Consider the following 22,283-nt stretch of genomic DNA (forward strand, 5'->3'; position numbering starts at 1 on the left):
ATGAAAGCCTCTGCTTTACACAGGGGAATAACACTAAGGCCCAGAGAAGCTCCCCTGCTTGGTACTACCTCTCTCAGAAAGACAAACATGGAGGAGCCACACCAGGCAACTGGTCCAGGGCCTCAGAATCCAGAGCTGAAAGACTAGGAGAATTCTCTGGTCCTTCTAAGAGCCTCCTTTGTAACTCTTTTCTGTCTCCTAGTGGCCATCACCTGGGAGGTCAATTTCATGCCACCCATGAACAGCATGCTCAACCTCATTCTCTGTTACCATCACCATGGCCTCCTTCCATGACCAAGTGGGGCAGCACTGTGCCAGAAGGTCCCCTAGCTAGGGGAAAAGTACAGGTCCAGGGGACCTGCCTGGAAAAGTACTGGCTTGGGCTTCATACCAGTGTTGCCTAACACCAGAGCTGCTTGAGTGATCTCCTATCCTACCATCATACATGGGTTGCCTTCATTGTTTTCCCAAAGTCAAGGGGCTAACAGGCCCTCTGCTCCACTCTCTTCCAGGTCTAGCCAAGACCCCCAGGCAGCAGCAGTGAGGAAAGGCCAATGAAATGTATGTATGGCTGAACCCAGAAGAGATTGGAAGAAGGTGACAGAGAAAGGAACTTGACAAGTACCCTGATCTGTTCAAGCTGGGTAAAGGTACAGACTGGGATGGGCCATGTTGAACATTTACCAAGTCAGACTTGTGACAAGGTGATCACTGGCCTGTTTGGCCCAAGAGGAAGCCAAGGTTCCGAGAGAGAGAGAGAGAGAGAGAGAGAGAGAGAGAGAGAGAGAAGGACTTGTTTTCTCCAGGCTGCTCAACAGTATTCAAAGGGTGCAAATAGACTGGTTGGAAAGCCTATACTCTCTCCAGCTGCCCCTCAGAGCTTGGGAATTTTATGGCTACAGCAATGTGACCAAAAAAGTGCTTCCTACAGGAAGTCAATATGAGGAGGGCTCTCTTTGCAGGTCACTGGAGCCAAATCAGGGGCTGCCCTGAGGCACTGAGACATGTCTTGCGGGTAGAACAGGGTCCCCAAGCTTCCTGAGACTGGGTCATAACTCTTTATCCATCAGCTTGAGCTGTGCGCAACAGAGGAAGAAAGGACAGCATAGCCAAAGGCATCCCTCCATAGGGCTATCATTAGCATGCATGAGGTCATGCTTGGGAGCTGCTCAGATAGGGGACCTGGTCAAGTCAGGGGATAGGGTTTGTGGCTTCTACTGAAGCCCTGGCTTCTTGGAATCCTACCTCCCCCCAGCCCAAATCAACTCCCAATGAGAAAGAATGAGGCCTTTCCCCATTTCTCCTGTGGCCTCCCCTGGTGTCCTCTGTTAATGTTCACAACATCTGAACCTGAGGTTGAACTGAACCTGCATCGTAACTTGTCCCTTGTCACTGGCCAATCATCTCTGCAAAGACAACCACACAGATAGAGTGCATCTCTAGGAATGCTTTATTGTTGCACTGGGGAGTATCACATGGACTGTGCTCTCCACCTCCCCTGTCTCATCTTAAGTGCCCTGCCCCCCAAGGCTTTCTAGACCTCTGCCCCCACCCACAAATTATGGTACACTCATGATAGAATATGTGTGTGCGTGTATATATATAGATAGATGTGTCTGTATAATATATATATATATTTAACTATATGTACATAAACACATTTTTAATATTGATAAAATACTGACTGTACAGTATTTATAGGTACAAATAAAATAGATAGGTTTAAACATTACAACTGGTTGGCTGGAACCCATCCCACTCCAGTTTATTCAGCCAAAAATAACAAAGCACCAGTTGGCGTTTGGCATTTGACTTTGCACGTGAACCAACACGACTGGTAGGTAGGATAGGTCAGGTTTGGATCAAGTCCCAGTGGACTGAGATGACACTAAGCCCTTCCATCTGACAGGCTGGCTGCTTGAACCAGGGGCCAGATCTCTGCTGCAGGAAGGGGCTGTCATATCAGCCTGCTACCACAGGCAAGAAGAGCAGGAAAAGTGATGCAAATGCAGAAAGTGTCTCCTCACCACCATCTGCTTTTATTCAGCCTGTGAGGTGTCTGTTTACTCGCTAGACATGGCATTGCATAGCCAATGGCTATATGGGACCCTAGGGAGTTGCAGATAAACTATGGGGCCCAAGTCAGGGGAGACTGGTTCATTGGTCTCTTCAGATCTGAGAAAGGAAGGTTCTCCCCACTCTCACATCCCAAGCTATCCCAAATCGTCATGTCACCTACTGGGACCCATTGTTGCCCCCTCCTTAAATCAGCCTCATAAAAATCAGCATCTTATTTATACAAATCAAACAGCTCATGGTGGGTGGGACTGCACTTTGCTCTGCCCCTGTGCCTGTCCACTCCAGTCCAATTTCTCTGCAAAAGCCAGTTTAGGATCAATGCTGGGCCCAAAGGCAAGACCAGAACCTCCTGTCCAACCTCAAAGGGACCCTAGCAGCAAACAGGATGACTTAACCTCTGGGAATAGCAGAGAGCTGGGAGCACACACTGCTCTCTGTCTCCTCAACCCACAGGCAAGAGAGCTGGGAAGACTTTAGACTGACTGGTCGCTCCATGGACCCAGAGGGCAGTAGCTGTCTTCCTGCTCTGAAAATGACTCCTTTCTCTCAGAAGAGAACACAGGTTCAGGGGCGGAGATGGAATGGAGACTGGACACTGAAATTCTCTTTTCCTCCCTTGTACATATGGAGGAACTTCAGGAAGTAAGGGGGACTGCATGGCCTTGCCTCTACCCTTAGGAGCAGCATCCATCTGGGGGTTCTCTGCTCTCATTCCCCCTCACTGCCTTTGTGCCAGGGGGCCTGGGCAGTGGCATTCTGGGATCAGGCTGAGGCTCACAACTTTGTCTCAGGGCCAGCTGTCTGCAGGGTTGGGAAGGAATCCCGGATCTTTGCCACCTCCATGGCGCACAGGTGTCCGAAGACTTTGTTGTACCAGTCAGGAGAACGGCCCCTGAGGAGGTAGAAGCAGGAAGGCATGAGTTGTGGGTTCTTCCCTTGAGCCCCTGCCAGGGACAAGGAAGATAGGACTTGCCTCCTAGGATCAGGAGCATGGGGCGGGGCGGTGGGGGGTACCAGGGCTGAGGGGGCTTTGTACCTGAGGTCAGCACGGCAGATGTGGGTGAGCCGGGAGCGGCCCAGGCCACAGGGTTCCATGAGGTACTGGGACGTGAGCATCAGAGCCCGCACCCCCGACTCCGGTACAGGTTGCTCAGGATCCAGGGACTGAGACACGAGGAGGCAACCCCCACGGGGCAGGTCAGAGCGCCACATCCTGTGGGGAAGGGATGCACACATTCAGCTTCCTGGCATCGGTTTCCTCCCAACCTCCCCGGTCCCCCAAGCACAGAAGGGTGACAGTTCAAGCCCCTCACCGGAGCACCACAAAGTCGCGGCAGGGATGAGGTGCCATGCTGTCAGTGACGTAGTGGTACAGCTCCACACCCGGCATCAGGGCTTCCAACACCTGGGCCCGCAGAAGATCCTCATCCCAGAGGGCCCTCTCCCGCAGGACACGGTGTAGCACCACAGCTGGAGGGGCCGCCACTTCTGTGGATGCCTTCCACACACGCAGCGGGTGCCCGTCTGGTGCCTGTGAGCCACAAGAGTGGGGACAGGGGCAGCTGTCAGGGCTGGAGAACTCCCACTCCACCCCTGGGCACCAGCCTGCCCTCACTCCAGCCCCCAACAAGGGAAGGCTGCAGGGCTACTCTGCTAACCCCAGCCAGATCCAGACAGACCGGCCCTGTGTTTCCTGTCCTCTTTCTCCTTTCCAGATTACTGCTCCTCTGCCTGCTCAAGAGCACAAAAAGATGACAGGACTCATATTCTCCAAGGCCTACTAGGCTCTACCAAGCAATTGGGCACAGTGCTTGGAATTTCTGAAACCGAAGATGGTGGTCATCCTCAATGAACTCCCCCACCTAGCGTGGAAAGTGGAGCACGTGCAAAGCAACAAAAGCTGCCACTCCTGGTGCCTTTTGCATGTACCAAGCCCTATACAAGCCTCTTACCCTGATCCTGTGAGGGGGTTTTTACTATGACCATGGCAAACCTTGGACTTGTGGCCTTACTTATAATCAGGATTGGAGAAAGAACATGGCTCATGTAAAGAAGGACAGAGAGAAGTCACCTCCAGCCTGGGGCATGACTGGAGCCTTTGAGTGGAGGAGGGGGCATATCAAATTGGGGCTGAAAAAGGCTGGGGAAATATAATGCTTGGGGCAGGTCCATCCTGGCAGAAGAACAGCAGCAGCAAGAAGCACAAAGGTGGAAATGTAAGGAGCTTGGCATGACTGTGGTGCAGGGAGGGATGGGAGTGAGGCTCTAAAAGTAGACCTGTCTGAAGCAGGCCTTCGGGAAGGTAATGCCAGCAGGTGCTCCCCAAGACAGAGCCCTGGTCTCGTTTGATTCTCACTTCCTTACGGTGCTTGCTCTGCTGCCTGCCATTCTCCATTCTCCATGCAGAAGCACAGTGAGAGGCAGGGCAGCCCCTTCCTTGGGGATCCTTGCACACAGCCTGTGCTCTGCCCCCTCCTGGTCCCATGGCCAGCCTGGGCAGCAAGGTCCTCACCTTCTTGCAAGCCAGCTCTGTGTGCTGGGGCCCCGGCATGCTCATCCAGCCCTTGAAGCGCTCAGCAGCATTGTGCAGCAGCTCCTGGATGCTCTCTTCCATATAGAGGCTCAGGCTTACACCAGCAGCCCGGGCCTGCCGCAGTTCAGCCAGGGCTGGGCCCGGAGGGCTGAGTTCAGCTGCACTGTAGGAGCCACACAGTTGCAGCACCATGTCTTGGGGCACCTGGGAGGGCATACACAGGCTGGGTTGGGGGCCATGGAGAGTGGCAGAGGGTCAGGGACTCTCAGTCCTAGAGCCTGTGGGGTCTGCCAGGTTCATTTTAAGGGAGCAGAGGTCTGGCTGCTGCAGGGTGGTAGATGAAAAACTACAGGGGAAGAGCTGGAAGTAGGACATCGAGGCGTAGGTGGTCAAGATTGTCCCTATCCCTGATTTAGGGTGCAAAGGTCAGGTATGTTGGTTCTACTGGGTCTGGGAAGTAGGCACCATGGCCTAGAGTGACTCACCTGGAAAAGTTTCTTGCAGTCACTGATCATGTGTGATAGGCCCTGGGTGGCAGCCATGTTCTCATTCAAGTCCCTAGGGCCTGGCCGGCCAACTAGGCTGCGTTTGCTCTTGATCCTGGAGGGAAGGGCCACGAAGAGAGGATGGCATAAGACAAGCTCCCCAGAAGCCTGCTTGCCAGTCCTGAACACAAAACAATCTGTTGCCCTTTTCAAGCCCCTGCTTCACAGCATCCAACCAGCCCCAGGCCCCTGAAGAGTCAGACTGACCCCTTGTGGTGGTGCCTGGGAACTGCAGTGCCAGCCAACCAGGGCCAAAAAGCCAATGAGCCCCAAACCCTCCCTGCCATGCCCTGCCCTGTTTCACCTGGGTGAGGGGTTATCCTTCTTGGAGACATTGAGATGAAAGATAGAAGGTGCCAGGCACACTGCCAAGTTACCGGCTGTCATCTGGTTCTCCTCAGCAGAGGCAATGTCACTTAGGAAATAGAGCAGGGTCTGTAGTACCTCTCGGTTCTCATCAGGGAGCAGCAAGGTGGCGGCTTGTGTGGCTGCCAACCATTGATCCTTGGGGAGGACTGTGAGGAAGGCATGACAGATGGAGTTCCTTACTCCCCAAGAGCGTCTGCACTCCAGGAATGTAGAAGGCACAGCAGTCCCAAAGTGAAATTGCTAAGGGGGAAAGTGGACTCTGGGGGGGGGGTGGGTCTCTGGGTGCTAGATCAAGCCCGGGTCTAATATGAACTGTACCCCTGTGGAAGTCCCTGCCTTTCTTCAGGGCCTCAGTCTATCCTTCCATATAATGGGTTTGGGGAATAGAATGTGGTCTTTAACAACCTTACAACTTGGCATAGAAAATCTTTCACTGAGCTCATGGGCATGGCTATACTTGCCTGCACAAGGTTTATCTTAGACAAACTCTAGGATTCAGGAAGGCTGAGAACCTGGCAAGTTACTGGGGATAGGTGGGTGACTCACGCTGGTAGATCTGCAGGAAAGTGGTAGTAAGCTTGCTGGTGAAGATGGGCTCGGGCAGGTCCCGGAAATACTGCTTCAGTAAGTCAGCCACATCATAGGCCGACTGGCCCTCATAGCAGACATTGTCAGGGGAGGTCTCATTCATTTGACGCAGGTTCTGGATCCTGGACTTCACCCCAGACTTGCGGAAGATGCCCACCTGGCCCATGCAGGGGAGGGAAGGAGACTGTGAGGCCAGCCATAGACTGGGTGTCAGGAGTGTAGGCCACCCCAGAGACCCCCAAGCCTGGCAAGCTTCCTGCTAGGCAGGGTAGGAGAGAAGTGGAAAAATCAGAGAGATGGGTTTTTATCGCTTTGGGTTCAAGGAGAGAGATGGCCTTAGGGGAGATGAGTAGGAAAACAAGGTCCTAGGCTAAGGCAGGCTCCTGGTAGATGGGGGCTACTGCACTCGGGTGAGAAAAAAAGCTGGCCCAGAGCCAGGTGAAAGGGAGCTTGAGTCCATCCTTCTTTGGCCTTCATGAGTATAGGAAAAGTCTCCGTTGGGCCAGCCTGACCCAGGGGAAAGGCCAGAGTGGCTCCCCTCCCCAATCCGTCAGCCTTGGACTTCTTTCCCATTTCCATCTCTTCTCATGATCCCTGGAAGGCCTCACCTGGTCCAGGCACTGGCTACGCAGGTAGCGCATGGCTTGCTGAATGCTCTGGGGCAGTGGCTGGCCTGTGCGCTGCACGTGAATGAGGGGCGGCACCCCAAATACCTGCTGGCCCCGGTAGTCTGGTGTCTTGTTCCTCTTCATGAACTTGGGGACTGACCTATTTAAGGGAGAGATAAAAGATCAGGAATGGGGACAGGGTAGGCCCAGACACAGCTTGGAGACTATCTCCAGTCTTGGGGACTCAGGTTGGGTAAGAAACATGCCATCTGCCCAGAGTCAACATTCATCGAGCACCCACCCTAGGCCCAGTCCTAGGGAGTCCCAGAGGAACACGGGGAGCTCTCAGTCTGGTCAAGGAGATGACTGCATTGACAGGCAGTGACAATATACATTACACATGGCCAGAAGTGAGCCAAGAACTTAAGGAAGACCCACAAGGGAGGGGAACTGTACCTAGCAGGTCAGGGAAGGCTTCATAGGGAAGGCAGAAATTCAGCCAGTTCTTGAGGTATAGGTAATCATTGTCCCAGAGGAGAAATGGGGAGAAGAAGACATTCCAGGCAGAGAGAAGAGCATGGCCAAAGGTAAAGAGGCAGGAACCAGATTCTACATTCAGAGAAGGGTGACTGGTCTGCTGGCCTGAATGGTGGTGTTGTTTGGGTGTGGTAGGGTAAAGACCCTGACAGATGAGGCAGGGTCGAAACGTGAAAGGATCATGATGGGAAAGAAACTGGACCTTATTCTTTGACAATAGAGAGCCACAGCAGGGTTTTGTCAGGAAAATGACCACCAAAGCTGCATTTCAGGACATTCTCCTTGGGGGCAGCATGGAAATTGGGATAGAAGAGGTAATCCCTTCACCCCCTCCTCATTCATGGCACACACTCATGTAAATCCCACATGCATCTCCCACAGACATACATAAGGCACCCAGAGTCATGCTGGCCTCTCCAGTTTCCCAGCACATCCCACCAGTCCACTGACATAGGGGCTCTGCCTGCCTGACCCACCATCTGAGGGTGACCCTCACAGGACCATGGAGTGGGGCAGGGAGGGATCTAAGACCTGGATAAGCAGCTCAGTGCCCACTCTGGCCCAGGAGGACTCACCAGACCCAGCCCTGTTTATGGGGGATGGTGTACTTCTCCATGAAAGTGGTGAGCCGCAGCAGTGAGCCCTTGTGCAGGAGATGTATCTGGCTGGCAAACTGCCGGTTGATCTCCAGTGACTCCGAGTTGAGGCTGGGCCGGTGAGAGTTCTGAAAGCTGTGCCAACGGAGCTTCCTAGTGAGGGGCGAGGGGGTAGAGAAGGCTGGAGGAGCAGGTTTCAGCAAACCTTAGGAAAAGTTGTGTTCTTCTGGTCCTTTTCCTTCCCCCGCCAAAGAAAAAATATACAAAGAGATGGGACCACTGTCAGCACTGCTGCAGGGCTCCAGGGTGGAGGAAGCTTAGTCTTGATTTCCAGGGCTGCCCAGAGGCCAAGATGTTGTCAGGGAGGGTGGTACAGAGATCAGGCCCATCTAGTGCCAGCAAGCAGTATGAGCCCCTCTTCCATTCAAGACTGCAGGGGAGGGGCTGCTCTGAGAAACCCAGAATAGTGAAGCTGGGGATCAGTGACCAACTCCTGCAATGCCCTTGATTTACACATGGGCTAACTAAAACCCAAAAGGAGCTATAGTTTGCACAGGCTATAGCAGAGGCAGGTCCTAAAGCTTACATTCTAGATTCCTGAGTCCCGTACTCTTTCTCTTTCTCTTCTGGGACTGGCTGCTGACAGGCAATCACTCAGCCCCTAAGAACTTTCCCCTGCTCCTTGTGACTAAAAAATTGGCAGCAGGAAGGGGGGATATGGAGGGGGGATAAGGAAGGGAGGGGAGCACAGGGGTAAGGGAAGAGATGAGAGGAGGGGGAGGGAAAGGGAGAAGGGAGAAAGAGAGAGACAACAGAAGCCCTGCCCCACCCTTACCCTGAACTCCCACCTGCAGGGTCTGGTAAGTGAGGCCCCGACACCTGAATCGCGTCGCTCACGGGGTACTGATGTCTGGAGTCCAGTCGGGGACCCTGTAGCCTCAGCCTCGTTCATGGAGTTCCCGCTACTATCCAGCTCACTGGAGGAGGCCACAGTGTCGGAAACGTGTCCTTCTTCCACTGACAGGCTGGAGGAAGAGGTTGGTTCCCCCCCTGAATGTGTTTCCTCCTCATGATCCTGGGCAAAGCCTGGGGTCCCAGCCTCTACCTGTGCCAGGAACTCAGCCTTGGCGGGGGTCTGAGGCTGAGCCAGGACTCCAAGTTGCACATCCATGTGGCCCAGGGCTAGGGACTCCCTGAGGGCTGGAGCCTCTCCCTGGGTCCGAGCCTCACTGGTCTGGCCTTCCACTCCATCGGTGGCTATTTCTACTGTTGAAGTGGCCTCCTCCTCTGCTTCCTCCTCCTCTTCTTCTTCCTTATCTCCAGGCTCCAGGTCTGGGCACATGGCCTGAGACCAGAGCTCTACCCGCTGCTGCAACCCCCACACATGCTGAAGGATGTCATCCAGGTGAGTGTAGCTGCCCCCACCTTCCTCCTCCTCCTCTTCAGCCTCAGCCCCAGCCAGTACAGGCTCAGCTGGATACAGCTCCGGCATGTTGTCATAGATGCTGGTGTGGCTGCCTGTGGAGCCACAGGAGCCCCGGCGCCCTTCATAGCCCCAGTGCCTACCTGGCTGCCAATCTGCCAGGCGGTGTCCATCCTCAGGGCACAGGCTCTCAATGGACAAGGAGCGAGGGAATGTGCCTGGTTTGTGGTCTCTGGGCACATGCACCAGGCAATCACCCCAGTGTGCCCGCTGAGGATGCTGGAACATGGCCACAGGCCAGGCCTTCTTCCAGGCCCTCTGAGTCTCAGCGTCACTGCCACTGGCTGAGGTGGCCGCCCGGTTCTTGGCCCGATAGAGGAAGCCATGGAGACTTCGGAAAGAGGAGGCTTTGGCAACCTTCTCTGAGGTGACTGAGCTGTGCTCCAGATCTGCTTGCCGGCCTCCACCCTTTTCTTTCCGTCTCAGAGACTCAAGGTGCTTGAGGAAGCGTTGGGAACGGTGCTTCTTGGTTTTGTCCTGGGGGCCCTCCTGGCCCCGAGTGGGGCTGAGGAAGGGCCAGTGACTTGGGCCGGAAGAACAGCCTAGCAAGGGCAGATCCGCTGGCTCAGGTGGTAGGCTCGCAGTGACGGCAGGCAGGGAGGTGGCACTAAGCTCAGTGAGGACGCCCTCACAGCCAGAGGTCACTGGCAGGCCAGGGCTTGGTGGGGCCGACAAGTCAGAGGAACCCACGCGAGACCACTGCTTACTTTCTCGCTCAAAGGTCCAGTGGTTGCTGATGGTACAGTGCTCTTCCTCCTCTGAGTCTTCATTCTGAGAAGGGCATCACAGGGTAGGGTCACAGGTGGCCAGTCCACAAGCCCTTTCTTGGGCTCCATTCTCTGCCTCCAAACTCTTTGGGGACTTGGGGGCAAAGGGCCCTGCTCTCTGACTGAGAACACATCCTCGGAGTGGGAGGCACTCCTCGGCAAGTGCCGGAAGAAGCCAGGAGTCGTGGAGAAAGCCTGGATGCAGGGCAGTGGTCATCTGATCAATCAAATCCCTACACATTTTACAGACAGGGAAACCCAAACAAATGAGAAGCTGCTTGCCCAAGGTCATACAATGTCACAGGAAGATCCTCTGGAGAAGGGCGTGGCAACCCACTCCAGTATTCTTGCCTGGAGAATCCCATGGACAGAGGAGCCTGGAGGGCTATAGTCCATGGGGTTGCGAAGAGTCAGACATAACTGAGGGACTAACAATTTCACTTTCAAGTGAGTGACACAGCAGGGCTGGAATCCAAGCATCCTGACATCCTGTCCTCAGCAGCCTCCCAGCGAGTCTTGAGGCTATAGTCTTATATAAGAATCCCAGAATGCCAGAGCTAAAAAGGCTATATTTTACATTTTCTAGTTTTCTACTTTGCAAAGTGGGGAAGCTGAAGACCAGAGAGGGGAGGAGGCTTGTCTAAAGTCACTGAAAAGTCAGTGCAGAGCTGGGGCTAGGAGCCCAGGGTCTCCCGTTTCCCTGGCGACTTGTTGACGGCAGGACTTTGGTGGAAAAAGCTCCAGAGAAAACCCATAAAGTCTCACCTCAGGGAAGGACAGATTCATTTCCCCACCTTCCAGGGCTACATGCAGACCCAGAGCCATCTTAGTTTCTGCAATCCCAGACTAGCAGAGTCAGAAAGGTTTTTGGAGGGTATTAATGCTGCCCTCAATTCATTGTAGAGCTGGAGAAAATGAGGCTTAGTGTGGTAAGACTTCAAGAAGTGAGATTGGACATCCTGACTTCTAAGATCTTCTAAGATCATATGGGCCATGATTTTCCATCACATTATTCTGTCTCTGCCCCCTAGTCAAGGAATTTTTGCCATCACAGAGAAGGCATGTAGGCAGATAGACTTCCCTGAGGGATGGCCATCACTAGGTCAAGTTATTAGAAAATCCATGAGGGAGTGGTGGGCTGATAAGGCTGAGTGATGCTATGGGTCAGGGTACTTTTTCTCATACCCCAACTTTGAAATCAGGCTAGCTGAAACCCAGCAGCCTCATAAAGCCCCCTACATTCTACTCCCAGGCTGGAGCAAGGCACCACACCAGACAGCCCAGACTCCTAGGACACTGGAACTAGTTTCAAAAGTGGTTTGTGTATGTTCTGGGTTCCCCATGGTGCCACAAGACCACAGACCCTATCCTTGCCCTAACTCACCTGCTTGCATTGAAAATGAACCTCCAGTTTCATCGAGGCACAACTGTTCAAGGTCATCAGCCTCCTGCAAGTAATACAAAGCAGGGTTCACCCGAGGGTCACAAGCCACTGAGCCTGCAGGGACTAGCCTAGACACTAGGAAGATGCCGTCTACTGCTTCACATATTCAAGACATCAAAACATCTCCCAAGTCCCTGTGTTCATGAAGGTTTCAGTGCTAGACATGATGCTGTAGAGATTATGGGCTCTTCTCTTCTAGGAACTTATAGATATGAGACAAAAAAAAAAAAAAAAAACAACCACTACAGAGATGGGACACATTCAAGAACAGAATAGACAGAAGGCATAGAGGGCACACAGAGGGTGGGATGAGCAACTTCCATGAAGCAGGGGGGTGCAGTCAGAGATAAGTCTTGCTGGAGAACAGAAATGGGATTTGGATCGAGAGAGAGACAGAGACTCCTATCCCAGTCATCAACCAAAGCCTGTGACAAGGTAGAGAGGGAAATGGTCAGTAAACAGACCAGTGCATGTGTGAGGGGAGGACTGAGGCTGATAAGGTTGGTCAGAACCATGTTGCAAAAGGCCTCAGGTGTCATGCTAAAAATCTTTAGACTTCTTTCTGCAGACAGTGACATATTTCAAGCAGAGGAGCACTCACTGGGAAGCTGACTCTGGTGGCTCTTGTGGGTTTGGATCAGAGCAAGGAGGGGAACGCAGAGATGGAAGACAGGAAGGCCAGTTAGAAGGATGGATCCAAGAAGTCGTGGTTTGGCCTCAAAAAGTAGAGGGGGACAAATTAGAAGAATGTTTGGAGGCTCTAACTGAAGGGAAAAAAGGCCAAAGACCTTGGCTTTCCAGTGCCTGGGGGTGGGCGGTGAGGATATCACAGGCACAGAGACAGAGTGAAGAGCATGAGAGCAGCAGATGAGCTTTGTTAATAGGCAGGTTACTTTGTCAGGGGGGACAAGGATGGCTTTTTTTCCCATGAGGAAGCCCCAAGCCAGGCCCATGACCTCCCAGGCCTAGCCCTTAGCACCCCTACCTGCACAGGGCCCCCAAAGAGTCCTCGTCCAGAAAACCGTGGTCCTTCTTCACAGAGCCAATATCCACGGGAAACAAACCTTCTGTATGGCAGAGAAAAGCAGAGATGAGTCGAGGGAAGCAGGTTAGAAACTCAGTGCCAGGGACCCTTCAGTGAGAAGAAGGGGGCCCAGGCAGCAGGGAGGCAGGCAGGCGAGAGCTGAGGAGGAAGAGAAAGGCTGCAGTGAAGGAGGGACCCAGGGAGCTCACGGTTGGCCACAGGGGGAAGATCAAGGAGAAGACAGAAAGGTCGAGCTGGACAAGAGGACCCATCAGTCAGTGAGGCAGGTCCATGCGGGAAGCTGCTCAAGACAGGGAACCTCCTCCCTGGCCCAAGGTGAACCAGGGGGACCAGAGAAAGAAGAAGGACACTGTGCAGTCAAACAATAGCTCCCTTTCCCTTCTGCTCAGAGCAAGAGCACCTGCTCCCTAGGGTTTGAGAAGGGAAAGGGAGAGAGGAAGGAGTGAAGGAAGAGGAGAGAATACCTGCAAAATCTCACAGTTCTCTGCCTACTAGTAAAACAAGCCCATGAACTCATTTACAAATGTTAATTGAGCACTAACTTTCTGCTAGGCACTGGACACAACAGCGAATGAGACAAAAATGATCCAAGCTTTCATGGAGTTTACGCTCTCACAGGGGCAACAGATGGTGAACAGTATGTGAGAGAAACAAACTATGCTGTTACAAATGCTAGCAAAGACATGAGCCAGGGTGACAGGGTAAAGAGAGGCCTTACTAAGGCAGTAACTTCTGAGCTGAGCCCTGAAGAGCAAGAAGGGGCCAACTGGGCAAAGAGTCTGGGAGAAAGTCTCCAGCAGGACCAAAACTAAGGCTCCAAGGAGGGCGAGAGTCTGGTGTGAGCAAGTGGTAGAAACAAGCCCAGAGAGTAGTGAGCAAAGTGGAGAGAAGCATGTGGAAACTGGGTGAAGCAGTTTTGTCGGCTGGAACAAAGCGCTGCCTCTCAGTTCATTTTGGGTATGCCATGAAGCCCACGGAGGAGTGAGTAACAGAGTGGAGTGGGGTATACTGTGGTCAGGCCTGCACTCCCTGGGTCACTCTAGCTGCTGAACATCAGAGTAGAGGACGGAGTGTAGAAAGGAGGCTGTAGCACTAGGCTGGGCGAGGTCACACTAATGTGATAGTTAAGGTGGTATGAAGTGGATTGATTCAAGATATAGTCTGGAGGGAGCAGGGTCCTGCTAACGGGTTAGATACAGGCACAAAGGAAAAGAGAACCAGAGGATGATGCTGGGATGTGGGGCTTAAGTGGTGGTGGCGCCATCAGGTGGTAACATCTGAGCTGTCAGACAGCTGAGTGAAGATACTGAATTGAGAGTTGAAGAGATAAATATGGAGTTTGGACCTAAGGTCTGGACAGAGAGACACTGGGGAGTCATCAGAATATACATGGTGCTCAGAAAAGGATCTCTTCATAGATAAATGTCCAGAGAGAAGAAGGGCTAGGACAGAGCCCTGGGACACTCTAACAATGAGGAGCAGTTAGAGGAAGCTGAGCCAGCAAAGGAGACTGAGACTGGCTGCCAGAAAGCTGGGAGAAGAGGGCAGTCCAGGAGCTGGAGTGGCCATCTGCACTGAACGCTATTGAGAGATTAAGTCAGGTTTGAGAAGTGACCACTGAATTTGACCACATGTAGGTCCCTGGTGAATGTGACAAGGACTGTTTTGTTAGCGAGGTGGGAATGAAGCCAAGGTACAGGTGGGGATGTGGGAAGAATGGAAACAGCAAGTATGAACAACTCTAGAGAAAAACAAAAACGAAGGAAAGCAGAGAAATAAGGCCATTGGGAGGGAAGGTGAAAGCAGGGTTGCTAGAGTGCACCCTCCATGTTACGTCTACATAAGTACCGTACTTGGGAACTGTGCAGTGCAGCGGCCCTGCTTGAGACAAGGCACTGTAACATATTGGAGACCCCAGAACTTGTGAGAGCTGATGAGCAGGCAGGAGAAAAGACAGGACAGAGGCTGTAACTATGGGAGCAGGCCAGGATAAACAGCTCCTTGTGTGGTGGGAGAAAAAAATTCTTATGGGCCCCATGTTCCAACTGAAAAATGAGGGATAAGGCAACTCTGGGGTGGGGCAGGGGGAACCACTGAGTGACCTTACCTTCAAAAAGCTGAGCATACTTAGGGAATCCTGTTGCTCGGAGCCACCTGCATGCTTTTTTGGCCTCAGCTTCTAAAACAGATGAGAGGAAGAGAGACAAGCAGAGGAAGAAGGTTAGCAGGTGCTGGCAGCAAGCCACCCTGGGTATGCACCCTTGAACCTCCAGCAGGGAGGCACCTATAGCTCTAGTGACCTGGAAATGACAACAGAAGCACGAAGGGGCTAGCACATTCACTCCATGTCACAGCTAGAATTTCCCCTCTGCTCCCCAAACCCTACACTCTGGATGTGATGGGACACCTCTCTCATACCGTATTCTCTGCCCAAGAAAAGGACCACCACCAGCAACAACTCCAAGGGACATCTGGGGTCAAGGAATACTGCCACGGGAAGAAAACACCATTGTGTCTTCATCCCCTCCTTCCCCCACCACCAGGGAGGCACCCCCTTCCACAGCCCAGGTCCAGCTAGGGATACAAAATGTTCAACAGCATTATTCTGTTTTCCATCATCATACCTAATATTCCCCAGCATTCTGATAACAAATCTCATTAAACACACACCATAAGCTGTGTTTTAATATGCTCATTGTACATATATCCAAACAAGTTCAGAAAGGAAGGGCTCATCTACAAGTCTCACACAATAAGGCAGTAGTGCAGAGGCCAGAGTCCAAGCTCAGTGTGACTCCTGCTCAAGGTTCCGACCCCTTCTAACAAGGCAGCTCTTCCTCTCCCATCACCAAGGTCCAGGTAGGGATGCCTCCATCCCCATGGGGCTTCCCTGGACTGCTCCAGCCCTCCCCCATGGCTTGGCCTCTTTGTGGCACAACACAATGCTGACTGTCCAGCTGACAGTGCTGGCTTATGGGAGTCTTGGAGGGCAATGGTTGGGTTAGCCTCCCAACTCTGCCCTGGGAGTGCCTGGCACAGGGTGGGGTACCCCTGCTAGCCTCAGTGGAGACTTGCAGGTGGACTAAAGCCACAGTGGAGGGCCTCCTGGCCATGGCAGGCTGAGTACCTGCAGCAGAACCCTGGGACTGCCCAGTTCCCCACCCATGGTACCAGGTTGGGACCATGGGAGCTGTCATTGATGTTGGGGCCACAGAGAGGCTGCTGCCTCTGCAGAGCTGTTTGGCCCATGGAGTCCTGCCCCCACATTTCTTCCACTTCCTTAGAAACTATAACCAGGAGCCTCCAAGGAGACTGGCGGGGATTTTCCAAGACAGGAAGAGCTCTCTCGCCAGTGCTCTCCCACAGGGAAATCCAAGATGAGATTCTGGCAGCCAGGAATCATAAGGTAAAGGACACAAACATATTTCAGAGATGCTAGGTGGGTAGACAAGGGAAGGAAGAATGTGGGAAGGTGGAAGTTGGTTGAAAAAAGATAGGTTCCCCAAGCGTCACTAATGAGGAGCTGTTGCAGAGAAGAAAAGGCTCTGTGGCTTCTGGAGCCCCTGAGGGCTTAATGGGCCAACAGGGAAGGGGTGGGGATGAACACTCTGCATTTCTGAAAGTGTGTGCATTGGCTGCTGCCATCCCAGTATCTGTCTCCGCAAGTAACCGTAGCCAAGGTTGCTCATGTCCGTGATCCACACAGATCAGTGTGGGACCATGCACCTGGATACACTCCCCCTCAGGCGCCTCAGTCTGTACCCATACCTGCGTCTGTGTGCACACGTGTTTTACATCACCATAACCTTCTAACCTACGACAGAGATCTAAGAATCACGAGGACCTCTGAGAGGTACTGGAAAGTGTTTGCTCCCACAGAGCCCAGCTAGCAGTACCTCAGCCCCTCTGGCAGGGGGCAATGCAAGACCAGAAAAGGATCTGGATGTCTAGGTCAGTGGTGATCTGGGGACACAGTGAGAACAGCCCTAAGGAACTTCACTCCAGTCCAGGCTGCATTTGACGGACACGGTTTTGCTGGTAGGACAGCTGAGTCAGTTGCCACAGCCACTTCCCTGTCTCTTGCTCCTACCAGCCCCTGGGGAAAAGGACACCCCAGGCAGGGGGACCACCCTTCAGGATCAGGTCTGCATGTTTGGAACACACACTCGAAGACCACTGTAGCCCCCTGGTCACTCATGGCTAGAGGCAGAACAAGGAGAAGGCGGCAGAGGAAGATGCATCAGGATGCCCTTCCTGAGCCTGGAGGAGGGGGAAGATGGCAGGAATGAAGTCCTGATCTTACACATCTGCACCTTTCACCTGAGTCACAAGGGCCCATGGGAGAGGGGAAGGCTGCCCACTCCCCTAATGCTTGGCAGTAGCCCTGGCCAGGGTTGGTGGGAAGGGAACCAGCTCACTCAGGTGGGTGCCAAGACTCCTCATTCATATGTAGAGCCCTCTGTGCTGTGCTGTGCTTAGTCGCTCAGTCTCATCCGACTCTTTGCGATCCCATGAACTATAGTCCGCCAGGCTCCTCTGTACATGGGTATTCTCCAGGCAAGAATACTGGAGTGGGTTGCCATCCTCCTGGGGATCTTCCCAACCCTGGGATTGAACCCAGGTCTCCCGCATTGGGAAGCCCAAGAATACTGGAGTGGGTAGCCTAGCCCTTCTCCAGAGGATCTTCCTGACTCAGGAATCAAACCAGAGTCTCCTGCATTGCAGGCAGATTCTTTACCAGCTGAGCTACCAGGGAAGCCCTTAGAACCCTCTAGCTTCCTGCTATTCAAAGTGTGATCATTGGACTAGCAGCATTGGCTTCACCTTGGAACTTGTTAGAAAGGCAGAATCCCAGACTTTCTGAAAAAGAATCTACATTTAAGTCTGTCCTTGGGTGATCTGCATGCACATTAGAGTTTGGGAAGCACTGGCACAAATCACCTAGCTCAGGGATTTTCACCCTTGGATGCACATTAGAATCAACTAGGAAGCTTTGTAAAAATACCAATCCCTGGGAGCCCCACCCCCAGAGGCCAATTTAATTGATCTGTGGTTCAGTTCAGTTCAGTCGCTCAGTCATGTCTGACTCTTTGTGACCCCATGAATTGCAGCACGCCAGGCCTCCCTGTCCATCACAAACTCCCAGAGTTTACTCAAACTCATGCCCATCAAGTCGGTGATGCCATCCAGCCATCTCATCCTCTGTAGTCCCCTTCTCCTCCTGCCCCCAATCCCTCCCAGCATCAGGGTCTTTTCCAATGAGTCAACTCTTTGCATGAGGTGGCCAAAGTATTGGAGTTTCAGCTTCAGCATCAGTCCTTCCAATGAACACCCAGGACTTATCTCCTTCAGGATGGACTGGTTGGATCTCCTTGCAGTCCAAGGGACTCTCAAGAGTCTTCTCCAACACCACAGTTTAAAAGCATCAATTTTTCGGTGCTCAGCTTTCTTCACAGTCCAACTCTCACATCCATACATAACCACTGGAAAAACCATAGCCTTGACCAGACAGACCTTTGTTGGCAAAGTAATGTCTCTGCTTTTTAATATGTTATCTAGGTTGGTCATCACTTTCCTTCCAAGGAGTAAGCATCTTTTAATTTCATGGCTGCAGTCACCATCTGCAGTGATTTTGGAGACCAGAAAAATAAAGTCTGACACTGTTTCCACTGTCTCCCCATCTATTTCCCATGAGGTGATGGGACCAGATGCCATGATCTTAGTTTTCTGAATGTTAAGCTTTAAGCCAACTTTTTCACTCTCCTCTTTCACTTTCATCAAGAGGCTTTTTAGTTCCTCTTCACTTTCTGCCATAAGGGTGGTGACATCTGCATATCTGAGGTTATTGATATTTCTCCCGGCAATATTGATTCCAGCTTGTGCTTCATCCAGCCCAGCGTTTCTCATGATGTACTCTGCATATAAGTTAAATAAGCAGGGTGACAATATACAGCCTTGATGTACTCCTTTTCCTATTTGGAACCAGTCTGTTTTTCCATGTTTGGTTCTAACTGTTGCTTCCTGACCTGCATACAGGTTTCTCAAGAGGCAGGTCAGGTGGTCTGGTATTCCCATCTCCTTCAGAATTTTCCACAGTTTATTGTGATCCACACAGTCAAAGGCTTTGGCGTAGTCAATAAAGCAGAAATAGATGTTTTTCTGGAACTCTCTTGCTTTTTTGATGATCCAGCGGATGTTGGCAATTTTATCTCTGGTTCCTCTGCCTTTTCTGAAACCAGCTTGAACATCTGGAAGTTCTCAGTTCATGTATTGCTGAAGCCTGGCTTGGAGAATTTTGAGCATTACTTTACTAGCGTGTGAGATGAGTGCAATTGTGCAGTAGTTTGAGCATTCTTTGGGATTGCCTTTCTTAGGGATTGGAATGAAAACTGACCTTGTCCAGTCCTGTGGCCACTGCTGAGTTTTCCAAATTTGCTGGCATATTGAGTGCAGCACTTTCATAGCATCATCTTAAGACTCTCCAAATCAGTACTTTTTAAAAGCTACAATTTGGACATACTGGCAATGGCCCAAGGGACTTTACCAAATCACACAGAATTAAGTGTCACAACTGAAATTACTACCATCTTTTAATTCCATGTCCTGTGCTCTTTCCATTGCATTATGGCACCTGCCTTCAGATGCCACATAAACAAAGGGCTTAGATTCAAAGGAACCAACTCCAGGTCCCCAAACTTTTTTCTGCCCTTCTGGTCTAGTGGAGTGACAAGTCTGAGTTCAAATCCTGGTCAGTCACTTGCTCTCTGACTAAGCAGTCTGACTAGCCAATTCTCTAACTTTGGCCAAGTTGTTTAACCTCTCTATGACTCAGTATTCTTTTCTGTAAAATGACAAAAATAGAATCCACCTCTAATAGCTACTGAGAACATTAAATAAAATACCAGGGATAAAAATCACTGGCACATTGTACCGAACATTCAGCAGAGAGTTCCTACCCAACACTGACAGAAGGGTCCCAAGGAAAAAGAGAAAATGGGAGAAAAAGACCCAACTAGTATTCTTTTCTGGGCCTGGATAGTGGCTGCATATATATCTGTCAGAATTGGAACTAGATGGTGCAAGGAAGTGAGATTAGGAGGAAGAATTATCAAAGAGGCCACAATAATTCCAAAAGACAAAGCGGCCAAGGAGTTAGAAGCAGGGTCTGAATGAATCCCCAGCAGCACCTCCTGGCAGGAATCTAGAGAATGTAATGGCTTATTACCTGGCAGGATGTCAGGGACATGGGCTCCTGACAATAGACCACCTCACAGAGGCTTGAGAGGCCCTGAGGCTCCCTCCCAAATGGAGTGGTCAGGGACTTTTGTCTTAGTGATTAAGGGCTGAGCCAAGGTGCTTTGCTTTGTTCTTCCCACCAATCCTAGTCTGTCCAGGCTGGGGCCAGGAGTGACCACCCATCCCCAGTAGTCAGTCTACCTGGGCTGGAGCCTAGGGAGCCCAGACCAAGGATTGCCTTATGTGCCTGGCAGGAAAAGTGACACTGGGCAGGCTGAGACGAGTAATGGAGGAATGTCTGTGGCCCCTGGTCCTGCCTGTGTCCAGATGTGCAAATTCCAACAGCTTTAACTACTACATTCTGCAGGCCATTTTGCTGGCCAAGACTGGGGTAATATGCCAGGACAGGTCAGGGACAGCATCCGGCTGGCACAAGCTGGATTCCACTAAGATTTAAGCCGAGATTCCCTGGGGAGGGGCCCAGCCGATCCCCTCAAGGGTTGGGGGAGAGGACATACTAGAATGCTCCAGAGTCAATCATCCCTCAGGGCCATGTTCACAGATCTCCCAGAGGGGAATGACAAAGAAGAAGTAGCCGAGCAGCAGTGTACTGTCTCGGGGTAAATGACAGTATCTACACCTACACTTCCACAGGCCACATCCAGGGATCCTCTTAGCACGGCACATTTTTCTATACAGAGAAGGATACAATGAAGAGAAAAGCAGGGCTTCTGTTTTAGAGAAACTCTACATGAACAAGGGAAGAGTTTATGTACTCAGGAAAAAGGCAGCACTATTTCCCACTGAGGAAATACAGTAACACCCAGAGATGATAACTGAGTTGGAGAAAAAGCTTTGTCCAATCAAGCTGACTCTCCCACTTGCTGCCTAAATCATCATATGCAACTTGCTTTACTCTCTAAGCTTTGGTTTCCAAATCTACAATTTGGGGACTAACAACTTTACTGCCTACCTCTGAGGTTACTGTGTGCATCTGACTGAGTTCTGTCTGATTTTGAAAGAGGCTGTATGAAAGTTATCATCAGAGAGGGCTGCTTTTATTAAGACAACTTGAACTTTGTATCCACAGTGTTTTTAAAGTTCAGTTCAGACTGTGTCCTAGGTATAAAGAAGTGAGAAAGTGAGCTAGGAGAAGAAAAGACAATCAGCAACTAAGCTGCCAGAGCTCAGGTCTCATCCAGCCACTCTCTTCACTCGCCAGTCGCCCCTCTTCACACCACTGTCGGGGAACTCAAGCCCTTTATGCCTTTGGTTACCTTGTGGGCTGTGAGATAGCTGCTGCCCAAGTCTTGGTTCAGCCTGCTCCCTCCCAACCCAAAATCCAGCTCAGGCCTTGGGACTGGGCAAGATCCAGGGCCTAGGACAAGAAAGGGGTAGATGTCACAGAGGCCCAGATCAAAGTGTTCTTGTTACTACCAGAGCAGTCCCCTCTCGATTTGGGCTACACATTATAATCTGGAGAACTTGAAAATGCCAGTGCCTGAGGCCCAATTAAATCATGACCAATTAAATCAGACTCTGTGGGGATAGAGTTAGTTTTGTTTTGTTTTGTTTTTGAGAGCTCTCCAGGTGATTTAAAAGCATATACAGGATCGAGAACCACTGCCCAAAACAGACATAACCTGGTAAAAAGCCACAGCATAGGTGTTCAGAAAGATTCTATCCAGAGGCTGCACTCAGGCCTGTTCTCATCACTGGCCCGTGCTCTCTTTGGGGCCAATGAACAGTGATGTGAATGCATGTGATAGACATCTGCGGGTGTCTGTGAAGGCAATTTATTCAGTTAGCTGACTTATTCCATGAGGCAGCTTTCAACAAACTTGGTTTCATTTCTCTTACTTAGCTGCCTATTTGGAAGGGCATCTCCCCCGTGGGCCTCAATGCAGGATGAGTGATAGTCAGTCACGTCCGACTCTTTGCGACCCCATAGACTGTAGCCCACCAGGCTCCTTTGTCCATGAAATTCTCCAGGCAAGAATACTGGAGTGGGTTGCCATTGCCTTCTCCAGGGTGAACGCAGGATGGGTATCTCCAAAACAAGGTTTGTTTCAGCATGGTGTCTCCCACCTCCAGTAAGCCTAGGGGAAAGAGCCACTGTTCAGAGGGGTGAAGAAAGCCCTGGGAGGCTGCTGTCTATGTAACAACCCAAGTTCCCAGGTATCTATGTGACAACTCAAGTTTCCAGGGTGGACTCTGTGAGGCCAAGCTGGTCGCCAAGGTAGGCAGAGGGGCCACCGACCACTCGTTTTGCTGTTGCACCTGGGAAACACCAAGTCCTGGCAAAGAGCTTCTCAGATCATTTCTCTTGGTTGATGCACCTCTCAGTTCTTCTGCCTACCTCTACTCCTAGAGAGGGACCTCACTTGAGGAGGAGGTGTTGGCCTTCCAGCAGAGGGCTCAGATCTCAGCTGACCCCAAGTGCTTGAGACCTG

The 22,283-nt window shown here is 51.6% G+C and overlaps 1 protein-coding gene across 5 annotated transcripts in view; it reads right to left on the reverse strand.

Moving 5' to 3' along the window:
* Nucleotides 1-1,432: 1,432 nt before the first annotated feature.
* STARD8 (StAR related lipid transfer domain containing 8) overlaps nt 1,433-22,283 on the reverse strand; it is a 77,845-nt gene continuing 56,994 nt past the window's right edge. For 4 of the 5 annotated variants that reach the window (XM_043896286.1, XM_043896289.1, XM_043896287.1 and 1 more), the window contains 13 exons: nt 14,702-14,773; nt 12,535-12,616; nt 11,490-11,553; nt 8,704-10,109; nt 7,835-8,008; nt 6,723-6,882; nt 6,073-6,271; nt 5,462-5,672; nt 5,098-5,212; nt 4,592-4,816; nt 3,393-3,610; nt 3,116-3,292; nt 1,433-2,971 (listed from right to left, as the gene is read on the reverse strand). In XM_043896286.1, coding sequence (XP_043752221.1) covers nt 2,854-2,971; nt 3,116-3,292; nt 3,393-3,610; nt 4,592-4,816; nt 5,098-5,212; nt 5,462-5,672; nt 6,073-6,271; nt 6,723-6,882; nt 7,835-8,008; nt 8,704-10,109; nt 11,490-11,553; nt 12,535-12,616; nt 14,702-14,773 — 3,221 coding nt within the window. In that variant the 3' untranslated portion in view covers nt 1,433-2,853. The remainder of the gene's footprint in view (nt 2,972-3,115; nt 3,293-3,392; nt 3,611-4,591; nt 4,817-5,097; nt 5,213-5,461; nt 5,673-6,072; nt 6,272-6,722; nt 6,883-7,834; nt 8,009-8,703; nt 10,110-11,489; nt 11,554-12,534; nt 12,617-14,701; nt 14,774-22,283) is intronic. The other variant, XM_043896288.1, reaches the window with a different exon arrangement.

The sequence above is a fragment of the Cervus elaphus genome, chromosome X (assembly GCF_910594005.1).
Source record: "Cervus elaphus chromosome X, mCerEla1.1, whole genome shotgun sequence".
NCBI classification, from domain to species: Eukaryota; Metazoa; Chordata; class Mammalia; order Artiodactyla; family Cervidae; genus Cervus; species Cervus elaphus.